A 21,981-nucleotide genomic window follows, 5' to 3' on the forward strand; every position below is an offset into this window, starting at 1 on the left:
ATCAAAAAATATAACAACTTTATGTTTTAATATCTCATTTCTTTCATCAAACTTCTCACTTACCTTCTTTGAAATAAAATTGAAGTTGGCCTTGTTCATGTTAGCAGTCAAGAAATGCACTGCAGCTAAAGCCACATGTAGAGACAAGGCAAACACGGACTCAATAGTTATATCAAACGAAGGAGCATTCAAATAACAAAGCAAACTGAAGATGACATTATGTATATATATATATAAGTCTAAAACTCTGAGTTGTATTAAATTTTAAGTTTTTCAAGATCATGTCCATTAACAACTTTCAATTCACACAGACAACATTTATACATTTTTAATAAAGCCCAGATATAAAAAGCTCATTTCTTTCATCAAACTTCTCACTTCACCTTCTTTGAAAGTGTATCAAATGCCCTTCTTGGAGACGTCTAAAAAAAAAAAATAGCAACCGCCTTTACAATTCATAACTGGTGTGTTTTATTTGCATTACAACCACAGACCTTATTTCAGGCGCTTTAGCAAAAACCTATTTACAAAAACCCATTGACTTTAGGGCGATGGAACCGGAAGTTATAATATGCTAACTCGCTTCCGGGTTTTGCATACAAAAACACGTCATCCCAGAGGTACTCTATTCTGCACAATGAGAAAAGCTATGTTGATTAACATTGCATTATAAATAGAATCTATTATTATGAAAATACCCAACATGGCATGAAGAACACAGATAAACCATATATTGTCGCAAATGGGTATTTATTATCTAGTGTCTATCTGCATGTTATAGCGTTCTCTGGAAGCCTCTGTTAGTTCCTGGAATGTCACATGGTATGCTTGTTCCTCACCAGTGCCATTTGTGGACAAAATGTGTATAGAGCGCCCTCAGGCTGCAAGTATGAATTGAAAACAGTACATCAGAGTATCCAGTGCTCATAATGATGACAACGGCGCGTTTTGGGTAAAAATTGAATAAATATTACTCCTATGTATAAAAATTTGACATAAACATATGAGAATCCATCAATATTTCTCCAAATGTGCATGCTTTTGACCTAAAAGCCCTGAGGGATGTTGTTTTGTCAAAGTGTTTTCATGATGACCATACAGGAGTTTTTCTCAATGAATGTGGCTGATGCTCATGATTCAAAGAAAAGGTATTGATTCAGTTTTTCATATTCATAACTCCTGATGCATATTAACAAATTACAGTCACTCTAAGATTTTGAGAGTAAAACATAGGTCAGAAATTGAAGCTTGAGTCTTAGATCTTTTAATGATATTTAGTTTGTCAAGGTAATTACATTACATCTAACAGTAAATTTGAGCTAATTTAAACAAAGAAGCTTCAGTGCGTCTGTGTCCTCGTGAAGGTTAACAGGCGCTGTTGTCCTGACATTCATGTGTCTGTTTTCCATTGCTGATCTTCAACACAGAATAGGGCTTCTGTGCCACGTTTGCAATGTAAGGCGCTGGTCACACTGGAAGCATTGCTGTTTGTCTCAACTAGTTGAAAAAACTGTCAATTTTTGTAATGCAAGATGCTGAAAAACCAGTGAGATGCAACTGAACAGCTAAAGATTTGTTTTATTTAATACATTTTTAATATGTGGCATTCATCAGCAATAATGTGAAAATAATTGGCGTCTCAGTATCAGCCAGAATCAGTGCATCCTTATTATCTCCTAAATTTGAAAGAACTCTGTGTTCAGACATTCAAGCAGGATAACGCAAGTGTTGCAATGCGACATGAAGTCAATGTTTTGTCATTCTTTGTGCACCATATGGCAGTGGGCATGGGTGTCATGACTTTTTTTTTTTTTTTTTATGTGTGAAGGGGCACCAGAGGCAGTTCAAGCTCACTTAATGGGTTAGTTTACCCCAAAATGAAAATTATCCCATGATTTAGCTACTCACCCTTAAACCATCATAGGTGCATATGACTATCTTCTTATGTTCTAATAAAGGCCTTCTGAAGTGAAGCGATGTTTGTTTTTTTTGTTTTTTTTGTAATAATAATAATAAATCCATATTTAAAACATTATTAGGTTGTACTTTATTTTAGGGTCCAATTCTCACTATTAACTATTTACTATAACTTTGCCTCAAACTATAAACTAATTACTGCTTATTAATAGTTAATAAGGTAATTCTTAAGTTCAGGAATTGGGTAAGATGTAGAATAAGGTCATGCAGAATAAGGCAATAATATGTGCTTTATAAATACTAATACACAACCAGTATCCTAGTAATATGCATGCTAATAAGCAACTAGTTAATAGTGAGAACTGGACCTTAAACTAAAGTGTTCCCCATTATTGATACAATAACTTGATTCCGGCAGACAGCTGTACGCATTGATTTCCCGAAGCATGACGTAATGACAAACGCAGAAGTGCAGAGTATAGAGCAAAACAAAGTCTAAAACGAGAAATTCAAAGAGAAATGTGGGAGGATTTTGATATAAGAGAAAGAGGAGCTTGAGATTGTTGCCCAGCACTATTTGTTTAAATCACGTCCAAGCTTGCGCTACTCTTACATCCTACGTCATACATCGTGTCATGGGTTACTTTTGTGGAGCTAGTTATTTTAGATTATAAAGTTTTTAAATATGGATATTTTTCTTACAAAAAACCATCGATTCGCTTCAGAAGGCCTTTATTAACCCTCCGGAGCTGTGTGGATTATATTTATGATGGATGCACTTTTTTTTTTATGGCTTCAAAATCGACCCCCCCGTTCCATTATTATAGCTTGGAAAAGCCAGGATATTTTTAAATCTCTGATTGTATTTGCCTGAAAGAAGAAAGTCATATACACCTAGGATAGCTTGAGGGTGAGTAAATCATGGGGTCATTTTCATTTTTAGGTGAACTAACCCTTTAATGAACTAGGCGGAAAAAAACAGTAACAAAGGGATTTTTTTTTTTTAAATTAAAATGTGAAGTGGGATAGCTAGATGCTGATACATTTTTGTTTAGCATGAAAGAGGACGAAAATTCTGACCTAAACTATTTTTTAATGAACCAGTCAAAATTGCAGTTGATCTTGACAGCCATTGATCATCATGCAATTTGTTGAATGGAAAAGTGATGCATTTGGAGAGACATGAGAGTGAATAGATGATTTATGGAAGGTGCAACTTAATTTAAATGATAATATGTGAAAGAGTGATGTTTGCACTAGCATTTTAGACATACACTACCATATTCAAATAAATGCTGTTGCACAATTTCCATAAAAAAATAAAAAAAATTAAGCAGCACAACTGTTTTCAAAATTGATAATAAGAAATGTTTCTTGAGCACTAAATTAGCATATTACAGTCATAGCCAAAAGTTTTGACAGTGACAAATTTTGTTTCACAAAGTTGGCTGCTTCAGTTGTGTTGTGGATTCTCATTGTTTCTAGATTGTTGTGCAGAGTGATCGGATGCATTTTTAAATCATTGCAAAAAGCTTCATTGGCCAAAACAAAACAAAACAAAAACAAAACCTTATCACAAAAATCCAAATTTCACTGTTTTTGGCCCTGGCACAAAATGACCAGCTCACTAATTATATCATCAGCACATTGGAAAGTGTGAACGAGCACAAGTCAGTATCATTGCGACTGGATTATAAGAGCACTTTGATTGATTGCTATAAAAGGAGGGAAGAAGTGCTTCCAATCATTGTGTTCTTGTGTTAGCAATGTTACCTTCAAAGAAAGATGTGCAGCATCATCACACTTTGCAACAAAATGGCTTCACATGCAAGGAAATTGCTTCAAAAAAGATTGCACTTGAACAGTCCTTTTACTGGATAATCAAGAACTTCAAGGAGAGAGGTTCAGCTGCACTGAAGCAGGCTACAGGACGTCCCAGATTGTCCAGCAAGCGCCAGGACGGTCTCCTCCTGAGGAGTCTGCTACAGAATTGTGTCACCAGCAGTGCAGAGCTGCTCAGTAGAGTGTGAGTGAATCTGCACGCACAGTGAGGCCAAGACTTTTGGACAACGGCCTGGTGTCAAGAAGGGCAGCAAAGAAGGCACTTCTCTCAGAGAAAAACAGACTGAAGGACAGACTGAAGTTCTGCAGTAAGTACAAGGATTGGACAGCAGAAACTGATGAAGCCCCCTTCTGGAAACATCTGGAAAATCAATTGTCTGGAGAAGAGTAGGTGAACTGCACCATGAGTTCTGTGTCGTGCCATCAGTGGAGCATCCTGAGACCATCCATGTGTGGGGCTGCTTTTCATCCAAGGGAGTGGCTCTCTCACAATTCTGCCCAAAACCACTGTTATGAATAAAGAAAAGTATCAAAACGTCCCACAAGAGCAACATCTCCCAACAAAGCAGGAGCAATTTGGTGATGATCCATGCCTTTTCCAGCATGATGAAGCTTGTCACATGAAGTGGGATGGAGATCATTACATTTGAAATTTTGGATCTGTGGCCAGGCAACTCCTTGGATCTTAATCCCATAGAGAACCTGTGGTCAGTCCTCATAAGACAAGTGGACAAGCAGAATCCCACAAACTGTGATCAACTCGTCCCAGAAGCTGATATCCAGCATCCCAGAGTGAATTGCAGAGGTTACAAAGAACTGTAAATATGGACTCTTTGCTAAATGTTTTGGCCAATAAAAGCCTTTAAAATGTATGAAATTCATATCATTGTTTTCCAGTAGACCACAGAAGCATGAAAAAAATAATTTACAAATACCAAAGCAACAAACTCTTTATCTCACAAAAAGAAACAAAACAAAACAATTTGTCACTGACAAAACCTTTGACCATGACTGTAGAATTTCTGATGGATCATGTGACACTGAAAACTGGTTGCTTTAGCATCACAGGTATTGTAATAATATTTCACAATATTACTGTTTTTACAGCATTATTTATCAAATAAATGATGCCTTGCTAAACATAAGGCTTTTTTTTCAACATTAAAACAAATTTTCAGATGGTTGTATAAACCACTTCTTTTTTTTACCTACAATAACCGTGCATGCTCATTTAATAATTTGTGTTTGAAAGTTGCATTTGATATTAATTCGGGTGAATGGGCATGATGCTTCAGGCAGTATGTATTTTCTGTCAGGTCATGACCGTGTGTCTCATACGCCCTTTACTCTTTCAAATGGTTTTTGAGCTCGTGTCATTACAGGCTGTCAGAAATCCAGTATAAAGTTCCAGCCTCACCTATTGATCTGTGTGCCAAACGCTTTCCACACTTAGAATCAGAGCTGCGTGTGTGTGTGTGTGTGTGTGTGTGTGTGTGTGTGTGTCCCGTACACCCGTTTTGTGTAAATGTATTTGCAGGGGTTCATAAATTACCTCTTTGCTCGTTCCCCTTCTCTGTTCCTCACATCTGCGTACCCAGGGCTGAAACAGATGAGGAAATCAGGGAACTGGAATGAAGGAATGAAAGTGTGCAGCAGAGAGACCGATGAGGGAGAGAGAGGGAGAATGAAATGGGTGTCAAGGGCAATGAAATGGAGAGGAACATTTTCTCCACCTCACCTAACCCAAAAAGAAAAAGAAAAAAAAAAAAAAAACCTGAGAAAGATGTTTACGGTCTGTTGTGAAAGATAAAACAAGCTTCTTTCTTTCTTGTCTGCTTGATCTGGGGAGGTTTATGAGAGGTGAAGGGAGCTCAAGTAGCCATCCAGTTCCTCAGGCTCTGCTGTCTTAATGCGGTCTGGCGTTTCCCGCCAGATGAGCCGTGAAAAACGTGGCGTAGACGATGTCATTTCCGAAGAGTCGCACTACATGACTGTCAGGAGGAGAAATGGAAGGAGAAATAAATGCGAAAAGTATTGTAGAATGATCTTCTACAGTGGCGCTCAGAGATGGAGGAATGACATATTTTTTTATATATCAAATTTTTCACCAGCTGCTCTCATCCATTTAAATTTTATTTTTATATCCTTCTGGCAAATCCTTACTTTCCTCCAAATTCAGCTCTTGCTGTCATCTTATTTTGGATCTCACAGTCCCTGCTCTTTCCCTCTCTCTCTCTCTTTTGTCCTGTCTGCTTGCATTACAACACACACTTGTAGCATCTCTCTCTCTCTCTATCCCTCTTTTTATATCTCTCTTTTTCATATCTATCCCTTTCAGTCTTATTGCTTTTCTCAGTCCCCCTCCCTCAAGTGTTTGCGCCTTGAATGTTGTGCAGACGCAAGCATTAAACTTAAAGATGCCTCACACAGTTTCTATTTCACATTTTCAATGTGATGATAGTCGCCCGCCGGGCACCAAATACAGTATCTGTCATCACTCCATCTTTTCTCTCTTTCTCACTCTGTGTGTTCCCATCCTCTCCCCGTTTTCGTATTTGATTCTTTCAAGTCCCTCCGTTCCTGCTTTTACCCACAATCTGCTTCTTGTGTCCATCCATCACGCTCTAAGCGGAGAGAAGAGGAGTGGAGTATGAACGCACGCGGGAGGAGAGGAGAGAAAAGCGAGCGCGAGAGAGGGAAGTCTGCACAGTGTCTCGCGAAGAGCAAGAGCGAACGCGCCCCCTCTCTCTCCCTACCTCAGTTTGGGTTTTTGCACGTGAATGTGTGCGTGTAGCTCACATCTGTACCGGCTCAGCGGTCTTTCGCTTGGATACGACGAGAAGAGGTGCGGAAACGCCGGGCGCGCGATGGTTTGGCTGGACTAGCGCGAGAAGCGCGCGACTGGGAGAAGATCGCGCTCACACATTCAGCCGACTCAGGATCAACGACAACATCTTCTCCGGCCCGCTCTGACCCGCCTCTCTCTCTCTCTCTCTCTCTCTCTCTCTCACTCATGCACGGCGGGATGTTGTGTCGTTAGGCTGCACGTGAGGTGCTTAGAATTGCCATTGGATGTCTAGTGACCGTGTGTGTATGTGTGTGCACGTGCATGAATTTGTTTATGGGGGATGGGATTATTAAGCTCCATGTAATATTTAATTTATTATTCAATTGCAGTTCAGTTAGCTTTATTGACATGTCTGTAAGTAGACTAATACAATATTGCCAAACTCTTTACTGTATTTGCTCTGGGCACTTTCAAAACATTTCTTAAACAAGTGGGAGAAAGTTAGAGAGAGAGAGAGAGAGATTGATGTGAAATAAGGAAATGGTGGAGCGAGATTGCGTAGAGAGGGAGGATCCTGGGTTTCGGAGGGGCTGAAGTGATGGAGTGGGTGGAGAGACAGACGGAGGGAAACCCTTGGGCAGCATCTTCCACTCCATTGCTGCCCTCTCACACTGCTTAATATGGAGCAAGATCTGATCCTCCTTCAGTGCTCTGTGATCTCTGGTCCAGCCTGATATTTATTTGTAGGAGCAGCTCTGACTTCTAGTGTTCAATGGACCCTGTCTTTCTCGCTCTGTATGTGTTGCTTTCTCTGATTGGACAGGAGACAGTTTGACTATGGTTTCAGGGGGTGTGTGTACCATGATTTGTCTCTGTTTGAACATATTTTTTTTTTCTTTCTTCCTTTATTCTTAGATTTCTTTCTCCTTCTTTCCTCCTATTCTTCTTTCATTTTTTCCTTGTCATGTTTCTTCCTTCCTTGTAATTTTTCATCTCTATTTTTCACTCTCCTTTCTTACTTTCCTATCTTCCATATTTTCCTCTTTCGTCTGTGTCTAAAACTGTCACAGTTTCTTTGGTCAGTGGGGTTCATGTTACGTAACTCTCTCACTGGTGTCTACATTCAGTTTTATGTTTTTTCATAAAGCCTTACAGTGTCACAGTGTCTCTTCATGTTTGCATCAAACCCGGCGCTTCACTATATTTCATGATATATTATTGATGTGTTTCTGAAACTCTAATGTAGTGAAATATAGCCAGAATCAGATGCCAGAAGGTGCCTGGGCTTAAGCTGACAATCACTATGCGCTGATCTCCCCGCAGGTGTGTGCGTGTCAGCCATGGACCTGAAGGAGGGCTGTGGAAGTGAGGTCAGTCGTGAGACAGAGAGCGGAGGGATGGGGAGCCTGGGAGGCCCCTCGTCCTGGCAGTCCTTTGCCCACCGAAGCACCCTGCATGGTTTGCGCTTCATCTTCCCCTACTCTTCCTCCTCCTCGTCCTCCTCTTACCGCTCCACTTCGCGCCGTCTGCTCTGGAGCGTGGCCTTGCTGGCCAGCCTAGTTCTACTGGCTCTGGAGAGTGCCGAGCGGCTGGCCTATTTCCTCTCCTACCCCCACGTCACCAGCGTGGATGCTGTGGTTTCTGGCAGCCTCGTATTCCCCGCCGTCACCGTCTGTAATTTGAACGCCTACCGGTTCACACGTCTCACGCAGAATGACCTTTACCATGCCGGGGAACTGTTGGCCCTGCTGGACGTGCACCTGCAGATCCCCGAGCCACACCTGGCTGAGCCCCATGTGCTGGCCTTTCTCACAGAGAAATCCAACTTCACTAACTACCGGCCAAAGCCCTTCAGCATGCGGGAGTTCACTGAACGAGTGGGTCACGACCTGAAGGAGATGATGCTCTACTGCCGCTTCCAGGGCCAGGAGTGCAGCCACCAGGACTTCAAAACGGTGAGTGTCTGCAATACGTTTCTTTCACAAGGTATTTCTTTTAGCGATCAATTGACTCGGAAGAAGTGTGTTTCACTGCTGTGGACTAAAGCGTTATGGGCTCAGTGTTGTTAGCTCTAAAGATTATCCTTGTTGTTGAGCTGCTTCATAGGTTTGTAAAGAAATGATATTGATTCTTGCTGATGGTGTAGTTCTGGATGCTAAGCTGTGGTCTGAAGAGTTTTACTGCTCCATTAAGATACTCTCAGACTCTGTGTGTGTCTGGAAAAGCTAGCTTTCATTCTGAAGGTGCAGCTGTTTTCACCTTGACTGTGATTCTGTTCCTGGAATGTTTATGTAATGTGATGGGCTGATTAATTATCTGTTGAATTCCTAGGATTTAATGTGCCTCTTGCCAAGTACTTTAAGGATTCAGAATAGATTCTACCTCAGTAACTCTGAGATATTTTAGGATTTTCTCCAAAAATTATGCTTGTTTTAGAATTTGAAGGGTTAGTTCACCCAAAAATGAAAATTCTATAATTTATTACTCACCCCTATGTCGTTCCACAACCGTAAGACCTTCATTCATCTTTGAAACACAAATTAAGATATTTTTGATGAAATCTGAGAGGTTTCGGAGGTTTCTGATCCCCAAGAGAAAGCAACGTAATAACCTTCATTCAAGGTCCAGAAAAGTAGTAAAGACATCATTAAAATAGTTGACGTGACTACAGTGGTTCAACCTTAATGTTATGAAGCAACGAGAATACTTTTTGTGCGCAAAAAACAAAACAAAAATAACGACTTTTTTCTCCTAAGCTGTTTATGTTGTAGACACAGTGCAGTGCTTCCGTGTTCATCAGACTGCCTACTCATTATTGGCCGGCTCCAGCGTCAGCATCACACGCTGCGTTGTGCTGCTCACTTGAACAGCGGCGGCCAAAACTGAGTCGGCGTTCAGACATAGAATCCGAAAGCCTGCACTGTCTGAACGTAAACAGCATAGGAGAATGACAGGGAAGAGAAGGAATTGAGTAAAGTCGTTGTTTTTTCACACAAAAAGTATTCTCATCGCTTCATAACATTAAGTTTGAACCACTGTAGCCACGTTGACTATTTTAAAGAGGTAGTTCATTGCGATTTCACTTTTTTAACTTTAGTATGTGATGTTGCTGTTAGAGCATAAACAACGTCTACAAAGTTACGACGCTCAAAGTTTAAAGCAAAGGGAGATATTTTCTTTTAAAGAATTCTCTGTTTAAGGACTACAACAAACAGTTGGTAGGGACTACAACAAGCTTCTTCCTGGGTTGGTGACATCACTAACCCTAAAATTTACATAAAATTGACATGAACCCTGCCCCCGAGAACACGCAAAAAAGGGGTGAGGCCATGTTTTTGCAATACAGTACGTAACACAAATGCAATAGCATGTCATAAAAGCAAGATGACAACATGACAAATTATAACCGTAATTGACCCTTCACCGGGAGTTTGATTGACAAGCGATCGAACCAATCATAACACAGAATCCGCTATTTTGTCCGATAAAGCAGTCAGGAGTTAGATGATTAATCTCGGTGGACTTGAACTTGAAAAATGGTGTGTATTTACATCTATCGGCATTTTAAACAACATTCCTTCTCATGTTCATTCATGTTTATTTGATGCTATAAATGAACTAGTAGGAAGAGATGATCGGTTCACGAGCCGCTTGATCTGAGGCACTACAGCAATCTGTCACGACACATTAAAGAGCCACAAAACGGTTTTTATTGTTCGAATTTATTAAATTACACAATTTAAAAGATGGGACTTTGTTTAATATCATAAGTAGCCTGCTCTGTCTTGTCTGTCGACGTGTTGTCAGTGTCCTCTTTGCTCCGCTATGTATTTTTCACTGCGTGTGCCGTGACAGCGCCATGGCTTGTCGGACAAAGCAACATTAACTAAGGGGGGCAGGTCTTTGCAAAGGGTCAATTAAACTAAACTATACCTGTCTTCATCTATCTTCATGCAGCATATATTCTCTGGCTCTGTAGGATCTTACAAGTTCCCACAACAGCAATTAATAGATTATTATGACAGAATATGCTAATCAATGACTTTAAGATAGTTAACTCCACATCAGCTACATAAATTCATCAACTAACCATTCAGAAACGTCCTGTTGCATTCTACATGTTGTCACTTCCTCTTGAGTCTCTCCATGAGTGTCCGACTTCGGTTTGAATATAAAAGGCTGAACAGTTTCTGACATTTTCAGTGAGTCTAATAAGGTAATCAGTGCTGCTAACACGAGCCCCCTTCGTAGGAGCAGCAACTCATTTGCATTTAAAGGGACACACACAAAAACAGAGAGTTTTTGCTCATAAAGTGACAATTTAACACAGTGTTTCCCATACATTAACTAGACTGTGGCGGCCCGCAAAAGAACCGGAAATAGAATGTTCATAATATATGAATATATCAGGACCGGAAATATAGTGTCTCTTAATACCCCCATAGAAGCGAGCCGAGCGAAAGGAGCTATTTCTGTCGAGTGCTTGAGGTGTTACAACTGATAGACGAGTTCGGCTAAAGCTTCTGTTTATGGATACGCATTCTGGCTTCCCAATACATTACAACAACAGCAATTACAAAAAAAAAAAAACATGGACAAAACAGTCACTCTTTGTAAACTTTGTTCAATCCGAGTGCCGTATGCACCGGGTGTTGATGGCGCGCGAGTGCTGGAAAAACATGAACAGCACACGACGTTGCTATCTGTGTTTAAACTAAACTCATTTAACCCTTGCCAAATTAAACATTCAAGAGCCAGAAGACGCGAGTGAGAAGATTTGTGTGTGCGCTCATCTGAAGCGCACATACGGAAACCCGCGTCTCAGACAGCACGCAAATATAGAGTTCTCTTTCAAGTCTTGCGCTTCAACGGATAAATTCACACAAAAATTATGTCAACATGCCCATCTTGATGAGTAGCCTATCCTAGCAGACATACCCTGCTTCTCAATCTGCTCCCTAGCTTCCTAGGTTGTAAATCAGTATATCATGTAAATGAATGTGGCCGACTCCCTGATCAGTGCCCTAACTACTTAACTAGGGCACTGATTGAGACACATGCATTGTCTGTTATGCCTTAAGTGAACTTATATAGTCGAGAAAGACAGTATCAATATTTTGGATCCTTACATTGTCTTATAGTGAGAGCAGACCAATATTACTACTGTCTGTGTTTTTAATGTTAATCAAACAACAAAAGACAAGGAAATCACTCACTGCTCTTGATTGAATAGCTTTTGTAACTTTAATAAGGATTAATCTTTAATTTATACAGTCAAATATGTAAAGTTATTTTACATTTGATTACTTTATTCAATACTTTATTCTGAAAACTACTGAAAACCTGAAATGCACGGTTTATTTTATTTCAATCTTTGCTCTACTGTATTTGTGCTTGTGATTTGATTATTTGTTCTTATTTTCTTTATTTTTATTTGACAGTCCTTTTTCCCCTGAACATAGCACATACCAAACCGTACCGAAACTGTGACCCTAAAACCGTAATAAAAAGTAATTTGAACCATTACACCCCTAGTAAATAATAACTGTACATAATAAATATGTATTACCGGCCCCCACTAATAATTCTAGAAATAAATTAATTCAACAAAGGTAATCTCTTTTGCTACATATTTTTGATGGTTCAAGTTTGACCATTTATGAACCATCATTTACTATATGTTGTTTATGTGACTAATGTGCCCTACCATCACTATTCATGTCTATGCAACCAATAAATAAATTACTACGAGAACAAATTTCTTCATTGATGTAGTTACTTAATTTTGCTTTCAAAATGCACCAGATTTATGCATTTAAATGTAAAATGTCCAAATTTTCTTACGGGGGAGCATGTCCCCGGACCCCCCTAGAACGCCTGATGTCCACCCACCACAGTCTCACTAAATTCTGTGGGAAACACTGTAACATGCTATAAAAATGATCTGTCTTTGAGCTAAAACTTCACATACACACTCTACTTTTCTGGACCTTGAATGTGGTAATTACAATGCTTTTTCTGGGGATCAGAAACCTCTTGGATTTCATAAAAAATATCTTAATTTGTGTTCTGAAGATGAACGAAGGACTTATGGGTTTCGGACAACATGAGGGTGAGTAATTAATGACAGAAATATCATTTTTAGATGAACTGAGCTAATACATTTGGCTCTGCCTCAAAACCTACTGTCTCTGTCTACCACCTACTTAAACCGCATCCTAACTGAAACAGAATCTTATAAGCCTCTGATCTGAGACCTTCTTCATTGGCAGCAACTTTATAAACAGCCACTCAAGCATGCCCTGTGAATAGTGGTCCCCATGTGAACCTCACGAGATTCACAGACACTCACATTTCGTTCTGTTGTTTACATGTAGTCTGCTAATGATTTCGGATTAAAACAACTCTTTTATGTATCTATTATCAGCATCTCCCTTGATGCTTCAGGCACATTTTTCGCTGACCTCTTCGCAATGCATTTTTAGCCACAAAAGACGCAAACAAAACTGTTTCAAAGTATCTTTGAAAGCATTATTTGCTGATTACAAATTGAAGCTGAAATGGTCGTGAGACAGAGCCATTTGCTTTTCAGAAATGTTATTGACTAGTAGTTGCTCTAAATATTTCAAGACCACTAGGATGTTCATATTCTCTGACTGGTAAAAATGGATTTAGTGGTTTCGTGGAGTGGAGATGTAAATGCTGGCCGCAGCTGTGTGTGGAGAATGTGTTTTTCTCGACACTAAGGAGGGCTGAGATGATGAGGGTTGATAGCTGGTGTGATACTCCGTTGGAGTGCTGCTATTCTCTTCAGGGGTTGAGGTCTGTTTACCCCCCCTCAGTCACTACACGTGTGCTCTCAGTGCCTCAAACCACACAAGACCATTATAAACAAACTCGCGCACACGCTATGCTTGCTTTCTGTTGCTTTGAGCTGTCTCTTCTTGTTTTCATTGATGATACAGTATGAATTTGCACTGCAGCAGACAGGCATTATAGTGTTCTTGCTTTTGTATCTTCTGGTTAAATAGTGCTGTTATAGTTAATGATGCTAACAAAAGGTAGCTACCTACATTAAGTAATTTAAGGTTGCATAATTTAATATGTTGCAATATTTAGCAGTATCTCAAATAAAAACTGTGTGGAACTCAATTAAGTTGGAAGCATTCATTTGGATCAGATAGTTTACTATAAATACAACTAATGGGACATTTTAATTTTGCATAACTAAGTAATGAACCTCTGTATTTAACTTGATGTTTCAGTAAAAAAAAAAAAAAGGATGTAAAATGCCATGCAGGGACTTTCTGGCCCCCAACTTTTTTTTCTTTGAACTGGTTAATTGAAATGAACTGTCAGAACAAACCAATTTGCTCAAATGTATCGGACTTTTTGCTTAGGAGAGAGAGGGAGAGAGAGATTATAGGGGAATTTGTTTAATGATTGCTTCAGCTAGCTTGTGTTCAATACAATGTGACTTTTTTGGATAAAGTACCTTATTACAGTATCTTGAAAATAACCGAGCTGCTGTTGCACTTCTGAAAAATGTATTATTGTTTAACAGTACAGGTGCTAGTTAAGGGTTTGGGACTGTGCACTTTCTTGTGGTGCCATCATCCATCCAATTAGTGTTGCCATGGAAGAGCGATTAATCACATGACATTTAGAGCTCTGGTGATTGTTTCGTATGATAATGTACTTTAATGTAAAGTAACGGCCATTGAGACGCATGCAATATGTAAAAATGTTAAATCTAAAAATATTCAAATGTAAAAATAAAAGTAATATTTACAAAATAATCAAAATGCTACAGTAAAAACCTGTTAACTGTAAGTTATCAGAAAAACAAATGGTTGAACATTGCATTACATGTAAGGAAAAATGGAGTTTCCATATAATTTACAATGTAAAACAATAAAAGGACATTCCATTACTTCCCCATGTGACACATCACATATGATTAAATTCTCATTTTTGTTATCGGTAATGTTTTGTTACATATTCTATTGTTTAGTAAATCTTTATCGTATTGTTTCACTGTGGTTTGTTACCCTGATGGTGTTTTGACTTTGTGTGTATTGCCTGTGTATGTGCATTATTGGACAGGTCACTTAAAGTGAACCCTGATTCATCATGATGCATTCTTACCATCTGTGTTATAATGATGGTTATCTGTACATTTGAAGGTAAAAATCACATTTTGGTACTGGTAAATTAACATTATGTCTATGCAAATTATAACTATATTATAAAAAACACATATATTGTTATAAGTTGTATAGTCAAGCTGTAAAGATTCATGCTTCTCTTTATGTATCTTCAGAGATGAGAGAGCAAACATACAGTATCACATGAGTCATTGTACATCCTGTCTATATTACTGAATTGCCCTTGCTGTATTGTCATGACCCTCTGTCCACCAACAGGCCGTGTGTTATCACACGCTGAGAGCCAGGACATCAAATGGCTGTGCATGCTGCTTTACTTTGAAGATAGCCTCTATTTTAAAGATAAGTGCTTCATGTGTAGGCAGCAGATATCAAAGTCAGGAGTGAGCCTGGTACGGCATGACCTGATGAAATTCTTCACATGTAGAGCTGACCGTGAACAGGATATTGTGTGTATTGTGTCTGCATTTTCCTTACGCCCTGCATGTGGTCTGATTCAGTGCTAATGTATGATAGACTAACAACACTGAAGAATATAGACACACTCATGGTGATTCCATAAGTGTGGAAGAAGACATACTTTCTCTGTTCTAATTCAGGTCTATCTTTGCACAAACATAGCCTTTTCTATACTCAAGCCTTTCCTGATTGCACCCCCCAGTCATCAACCTGTCATTTCCTGTCACTTCTGTGAAATTACAGCAGTATGACAATAATTTCAATGGTGGGTAAAAGACAAGGCAGACTGTGCGACATCAACTATCCTTTATGTCACACTGTGTGCTGCACTTCTTAGCGTATGACAGCGTTGACTCAACATTTACCAGTCTGTGTTCATTCTGACATCCTCATTTACTTATGAAATTCAAATTACACTGTGCAAACCCAGTCAAGCTCTTGCACAAATGCTGCAAATGCATTGCCTGGGGGAAAAAAAAGTTGTGACTTTGTAAAAAATTGTCCAAATTTTCAAAAGCAAATTGAAGTGGCCTAAGTTTGACTGAGAAATTATAACTAGGGGTAGTGCACCGATATAAAAATTCTTACCGATACAGACAAGCCGATAATCATTTTAATTTTATGGCCAATAATCGATAAGGACTTTTTTTTGCCATAATAAATTAAAATAAAAAACTAAAGTCAGTTGTTTTAAATGCTACAAGTGAATTTAGGAATCGCAGGAATCATACAGATTTGCTAAAGATTACATTTAACTGTGTCATTAAATTATTAAAGTGCACCTATTATGCCTTTTTTTAAGGTTCCTAATATTGTTATGGGAGTCTCCTACAACAGGTTTACATGCATGCAAGGTGAAAAAACACTTTCGTTTTCTCATAATATACATTTAATTTCACCTGAGTTTTCAATGTTTTGTAAACGATTCGTTAGAAGCAGTTCAAAGAATCAGTCTCTCTAAACCCCTTCTTTCTGTGAGTCTACACTGCTATGATTGGTCAGATGGCCCAATCCTTTGTTTTTTCTCCTACTGCGCGCCCATTACCATAACTGAATGACAGCTATCAATTCACAACACATTGCATGCAATTTATGGACAGAAATGATGGCATCGATTTTACCGTATCAATTCGAGCCTGAGTCCGACGATGAAACATCTGAAGTAGTCGATCAACCAGAAACTGATTCACAATCAAGACTGGAGTAGGACGTTTCTATATAGTAAGTGTCACCTTAGTTATTTATAAGACGTGACAGCAGCGTCACTGTTATACTCTCTGTAGGTGCACCTGTGGGAACTGTATCAGAATGACATATACCTCTATAACATAAGATAAACATTTAGGCCAGATGTGTATACAGACTTTTTCGTCATAACTATTAACAAAGAAAAATGGCTATATCATTGTTGGACATTACAATGTCAAACAGTATTTACTGTTTACAGAGAGAATACTTCAAATAGTTAACGTGGACTAGCATCTTAACATCCTATTAAAATACAGATAGAGCTCCACTGTATTGAAATAATAAAAACGCAGTTTGTTTTACAGTTATGCAAGCGAACCAAGCCCACAGCTATGTTGTAAACTCCCACGTTAGCCGAGCACAAACGTAATAGCTGCTAATGCATTATACTTTGTAAACAGAAGTCATACTCCATCCTTGATCATTACTCCAAATAATAAGCTGCATTAATCGATGCATTTTTAGACAATATTGGACCAAAATCTGAATAGCAGAACTAAAGAAACGTGAGTTAGCCGGTTAGCAGGAGACATACAGACTGTACATTACACAATATAGCATACAAAACTACGAATTTTGAATGATCACTAGAAAATATAAACATATTAAATCATACTTACAGGTTGAGATTCAGAGGAGCAAGCTGGTCCAAATAAACTGGTCACTGATCCATATTTTAAGACCAAGCGTTTTGTGAATCCTGTGTTAAACTCCCAGAGGTTTGAGAAGCAGTCATCAGTAAAATGAAGGGAACACAACAAAAGACTGTACTGCTGTGGTATTGTTGATAAAAAAAACAACTTTCCCTGGCGTCTGCGCGCGCAATAAGTGGGCGGGCAATATGCTAATGTTTCGTTGTGACGTCACAACGAAACGGCTTGGGATTCGTTTTACAAAAGACTCGTTTAATTGACTCAGAGTTTTGAGAGACAATAACTTTATATACAGTGCACTTTCAGATTTAAAACTTTGCAGGATGTTTTCATTCACTTAGAGCTATGTTACACACTACATGAAAGGTAATTTTCAAAAATCCATAATAGGGGCACTTTAAAGTGGTCCATGTACTTTTGCGTCCATTCCTTTTTCGTTTTTAAACCACGTCAAGAAAAACAAAAAACGAACGGTTGTTGTATTTTTACGTGCTATGGTTAATACCAAAATTTAAATTAAAACTGAATACACAAATTTCATGTGCACAAAATAAATATTGACTTCTTTTCAGATTTGTTTATTACGATTTGTTTATTACGTTTTACGCTTAAACCAAAATTAAAAAAGGACATATTAAAGTCGAAGAAATGTCAATTTACAAGTTTTCTTTTGTAAAATTGTTGTTTCTCCCACACTTTCGAGAGCCAAGTCTCTGAAACATGATAATACTTGACTTGATTTCCACCCCATTCTCACTCGAGGGGTCCGATACTGCCTCATGTCCGAGAGAATACTACTGGCGGCAAACACGTCCAGTGAAGCGGGACATTCTGAGTGCTTAACGTGAAAAATGCTTAATGTGGCTTAATGTAGGTGATATTGGAGGAGCGAATTCACTACACCTTATAAGCAGCCCACTGTGAACACAATTAATAACACGTTCAGCATTTTCCTAGAAAATAAAACAGTTATGAAGAAAACGCTTAATGCATTTAGACACTGATATTAAATGCCCAATAAAAATATGCAGACAAGCAGGTGAGGCCGAATATGAAGGCAACGCGCTTTCAATGTTCAGCGTTAGGCTATAGAAAACCGTTATAAACACTTAACATAAAAATATTGTCCTTCCACTTTGTTTACGCTGCCGTTGTCCTAGCCTTAAATGCTGTCGATGACAAGAAAATGTGCGAGAAAATAGTTTCTCCCTGAATGTTGTTTTAGTAGGATTAAGCCACGTAAAGCGTTAATATCCATAACGCATCGAGAATTGAGAAATATTTCATGTCAAACCTCCACTGAGGCAAAGGGCATGGGAATTTTGTCTTCATGAAAATCACATATTGGGGTATAATTTTGTCATCATAACAAAAATTTTCAACTTGAACAGCATAGCATAGCTTAGGGCTGGACAATAATTCAATATCAATATATATCGCGATATAATTTTTTTCGATAACGGTGATATGATTTTTAAACATATTTCCGGTATTTCGATATATAACGTACATTACAGCATTTCTCTGAGGCGCAGCGGTTAGAAAGAGCATAACGCGATTGGCTATTTGCGTGATGACGTACACCACATAGACACGCAGCCATCAGCCAGTGCTCAGCGTGGTTAATATGCTTTGTTTAAAATAGCAACGTGGAAAACAGACAGACAGAGTTCAGATAATGTATGTTTCAGTCGATGGATGCGCAAAACGTTACAACAACGATAATCAAAAAGCGTGGACAAAACAGTCACTCTTTGTAAACTGTTAACAGCTAGTGCCGTATGCTCTAATGTCCAGTCATTTACGCCGTCATCACCCGTTGATAGCGCGCGAGTGCAGGTGAGACCTGAACAGCACACGCTGCTATCTTTGTTTAAACTAAACTCATTTAAGCCTTGCTGATTTAAACCTTCAAGAACAAGACGCGAAAGAGAGCTCGCGCGCTGTGAGAAGATTTGTGTGCGCTCATCCGAAGCGCGCACACGCTTATTTCAGTCAGCGCGCAAATGAGTTCTCTTTCAAGTCTTGCGCTTCGGCGGACAAATTCATACAAAAATTATGTCAACATGCCCGTCTTGTCGAGTATCCTAGCAAACATAGTCAGTTACGTCTTAAGACTTAAGTGAACGTATAACAGTCGAGAAAGACAGCGCATGTGTAACAGTATATGTACTGGATCGTGCATGTCTTAAAGGGGAAAAAAAATATTCCTGCTGCCTGTTTTTAATGTTAAATCAAACAACAAATAACAAAGAAATCACTCACTGCTCTTGACTGAATAGTTTTTGTAACTTCAATAATGATTCATCTTTATTTATTTTATACAGTAAGGATAATATGCAGTGTTATTTTATATTTGATTACTTTATCCATTTTCTGTACCTGAAAACTACTGTTAGATACCTGAAAAACTTGAAAAGCACTGTTTATTTTATTTGAATATTTGCTTTATTGTACTTATTTGTGATGTTGCTTGTAGTTTGATTGTTTGTTCTTATTTTCTTTATTTTTATTTGACAGTAGTCCTATTTTTATGGTCACGGTTTCGGTACGGTTCAGTATGTGCTAATAGCACGTACCAAAACCGTGACCCTAAAACCGTGATACGAACCGAACCGTGAGCAATTTGAACCGTTGTACCCCTAGTGTCATCAACACTCAACAACGTCCCTGCCCCAGCAATGTGTTTTTGTTGTTTCTCACTGTTTTTTTCTGTTTTTACTGTTCACAATCTTTATCTTGGCTGAAGCACTTTTGTTTTAATCTATATTAAGGATAATAAAATCAGCCTACATTATAGTTTAATGTTAAAGATATTAATATTACTAAAGTGATTGAGTCTTATGTTTATTTTTTATGTTTGTATGAAGGCTAAATACAAATAAAAGCTGAACATAAATTTATTTGTACTGTTTTTTTTCTAAAATATTATATAGTTTTATAGGAAGAGATTTCATAGATTTGGCAAATTCTTTTTTCAGACATTTGTAGGTACAGACATCCATTGTGGCCGTTCTTGGCAGTTTTTCTGAGGCTATTATATAGTTCATATCGATATCGGAATTATATCGTATCGACCGAAATTAAGAATTATATCGTGATATAAATTTTGTCCATATCGTCCAGCCCTAGCATAGCTATAAAGTGACTCCTAATCCCAAACAAGTTCTCAATATAAAACGATATAAAACACCTAAGATAGCCAAACGAAAAAGTCACATTAATTTAGATTCGTTTTGGCCTTTATTCATATAAAACAGAGTAAAAAGCAAAATGACAGGATTGAGACCACAAGCGGGAACTCGATAATGTTAGAGCGCTAAATAAGAGGCTATAAGGTTTAGAAATGTAATGTTTAGGTTAAAATATAAATGTAAAAATAATAATAATAGTAATTTAACGAATGAAATGAATGTTGTTCATATGTCTATTTGGTGTTTTTAATATGCTCTAAGACAAACCATGTGCAAGTTCATGAGTCAACGCCATTGCTGAGTATTTTCTCTTTAAAATTGCAATGATCTAAAGACAGTCCCACAGTTTGAAATTGCTGTCATTTCTGACATCACAAACTACCTTGTAACCAATCCTGTCAACGTGCTGGCAGGCTTTAGCATATCATTACTATGACCGATCTGAAGCAGGGGAGTCTCAAGAGAAGCCAGTTTATCCCGGTATATTTTTCTGTTGATATGAAAAATCATGTAGATTTAGCAATATAGTGGGTGTAAGATATCATGATGTTATGATGAACTTTATTTCTCCACCGACGTTCTGAGTTGTTCAAACTGTTTGTAAGGATATTGATTGTTAGAAGGCAGCTGTATGACTCTGAGATAGCAAAAGGGAACATGGTTTGTGTAACATTAGCATGAGTTTGATAGCATAGTCAAGCAAAAGGCTAATCATATTAATTACCGTTATGTGTCCGACGTTGTAAAAAACAATACCATTGTGCTCCATTTACCTCAGTAAGTTGACCTGGTGTGAGTGAGTGGAGGTGGGGCTAATTAGCATATTCATAGTTCCACGTATACTAAATGAAGCAAGGGTGTAGTGTTACATTCAGGCTATTTTAAGGCATGAAGAAATTTGTTTTCACAGGAAAAAAGCGTTTAAATATGTCATTTTAGGGATCAAAGTTGATTTTTAAGAGATAAAATGGGCAGTTGTGCATTTTATCATTTCTTCCACTCTCATTACCCATAACTGAACTGCCCTTGAGCAAGGCACCTAATCTAACCCTCAGTCGCTCCCCAGGTGCCACAGCAAAAATGGTTCCCCACTGCTTCTGGTGTGTGTTCAAGGTGTGTGCTGTGTGTGTGCGCACTTGGATGGGTGAAATGCAGAGCACAAATTCCGACACACGTCACGTCACTTTCGATTTAAAATGATTGACTACGGGGGGGCTTCAATGTTTAACATTATATGTTTAACATTAAAGGGGTGGTTAAATGCGATTTCACTTTTTTAACTTTAGTTAGTGTGTAATGTTGCTGCTTGAGCATAAACATTATCAGCAAAGTTACAGCGCTGAAAGTTCAATGCAAACGGAGATATTGTCTTTTAAAGTTAAATGACTACAAACACGACCGGTTTTGGACTACAACGGGTTGGTGACATCATAAACCCTGCAAAACACGCCCCTGGAAACACGCAACAAAGTGATCGAGGCCATGTCGCGCAGCATGTGGAAGCGGAAGAGTTGTGTACACCGGATGCGAGCGGCACGACGCGTCAAAAGATAACAGAACCCATAATAATCTGTGATATTTTCTACACTGGATGCGCCGCTGAAGACAGCTTCCAGAATCTACACGAGTTCAATGCTGGATTTGCACAAAACTAGGCTTTTACTGAAAGATGAAGCAGTTCCCACTTTAAAAGCAGAAGCTGCTGTTTATTG

General features: G+C 38.5%; 1 protein-coding gene across 2 annotated transcripts in view; it reads left to right on the top strand.

The window, feature by feature from the left end:
- Positions 1-21,981, top strand: part of asic2 (acid-sensing (proton-gated) ion channel 2) — a 432,822-nt gene that overhangs the window by 1,617 nt on the left and 409,224 nt on the right. Inside the window, exons 1-2 of one of the 2 annotated variants that reach the window (XM_048196731.1) lie at positions 6,355-6,811; positions 7,871-8,502. In XM_048196731.1, coding sequence (XP_048052688.1) covers positions 7,888-8,502 — 615 coding nt within the window. In that variant the 5' untranslated portion in view covers positions 6,355-6,811; positions 7,871-7,887. Of the gene's footprint in view, positions 1-6,354; positions 6,812-7,870; positions 8,503-21,981 lie in introns of those variants that run through there. The other variant, XM_048196722.1, reaches the window with a different exon arrangement.

This window comes from Megalobrama amblycephala, linkage group LG1 (genome assembly GCF_018812025.1).
Source record: "Megalobrama amblycephala isolate DHTTF-2021 linkage group LG1, ASM1881202v1, whole genome shotgun sequence".
Taxonomy (NCBI): Eukaryota; Metazoa; Chordata; class Actinopteri; order Cypriniformes; family Xenocyprididae; genus Megalobrama; species Megalobrama amblycephala.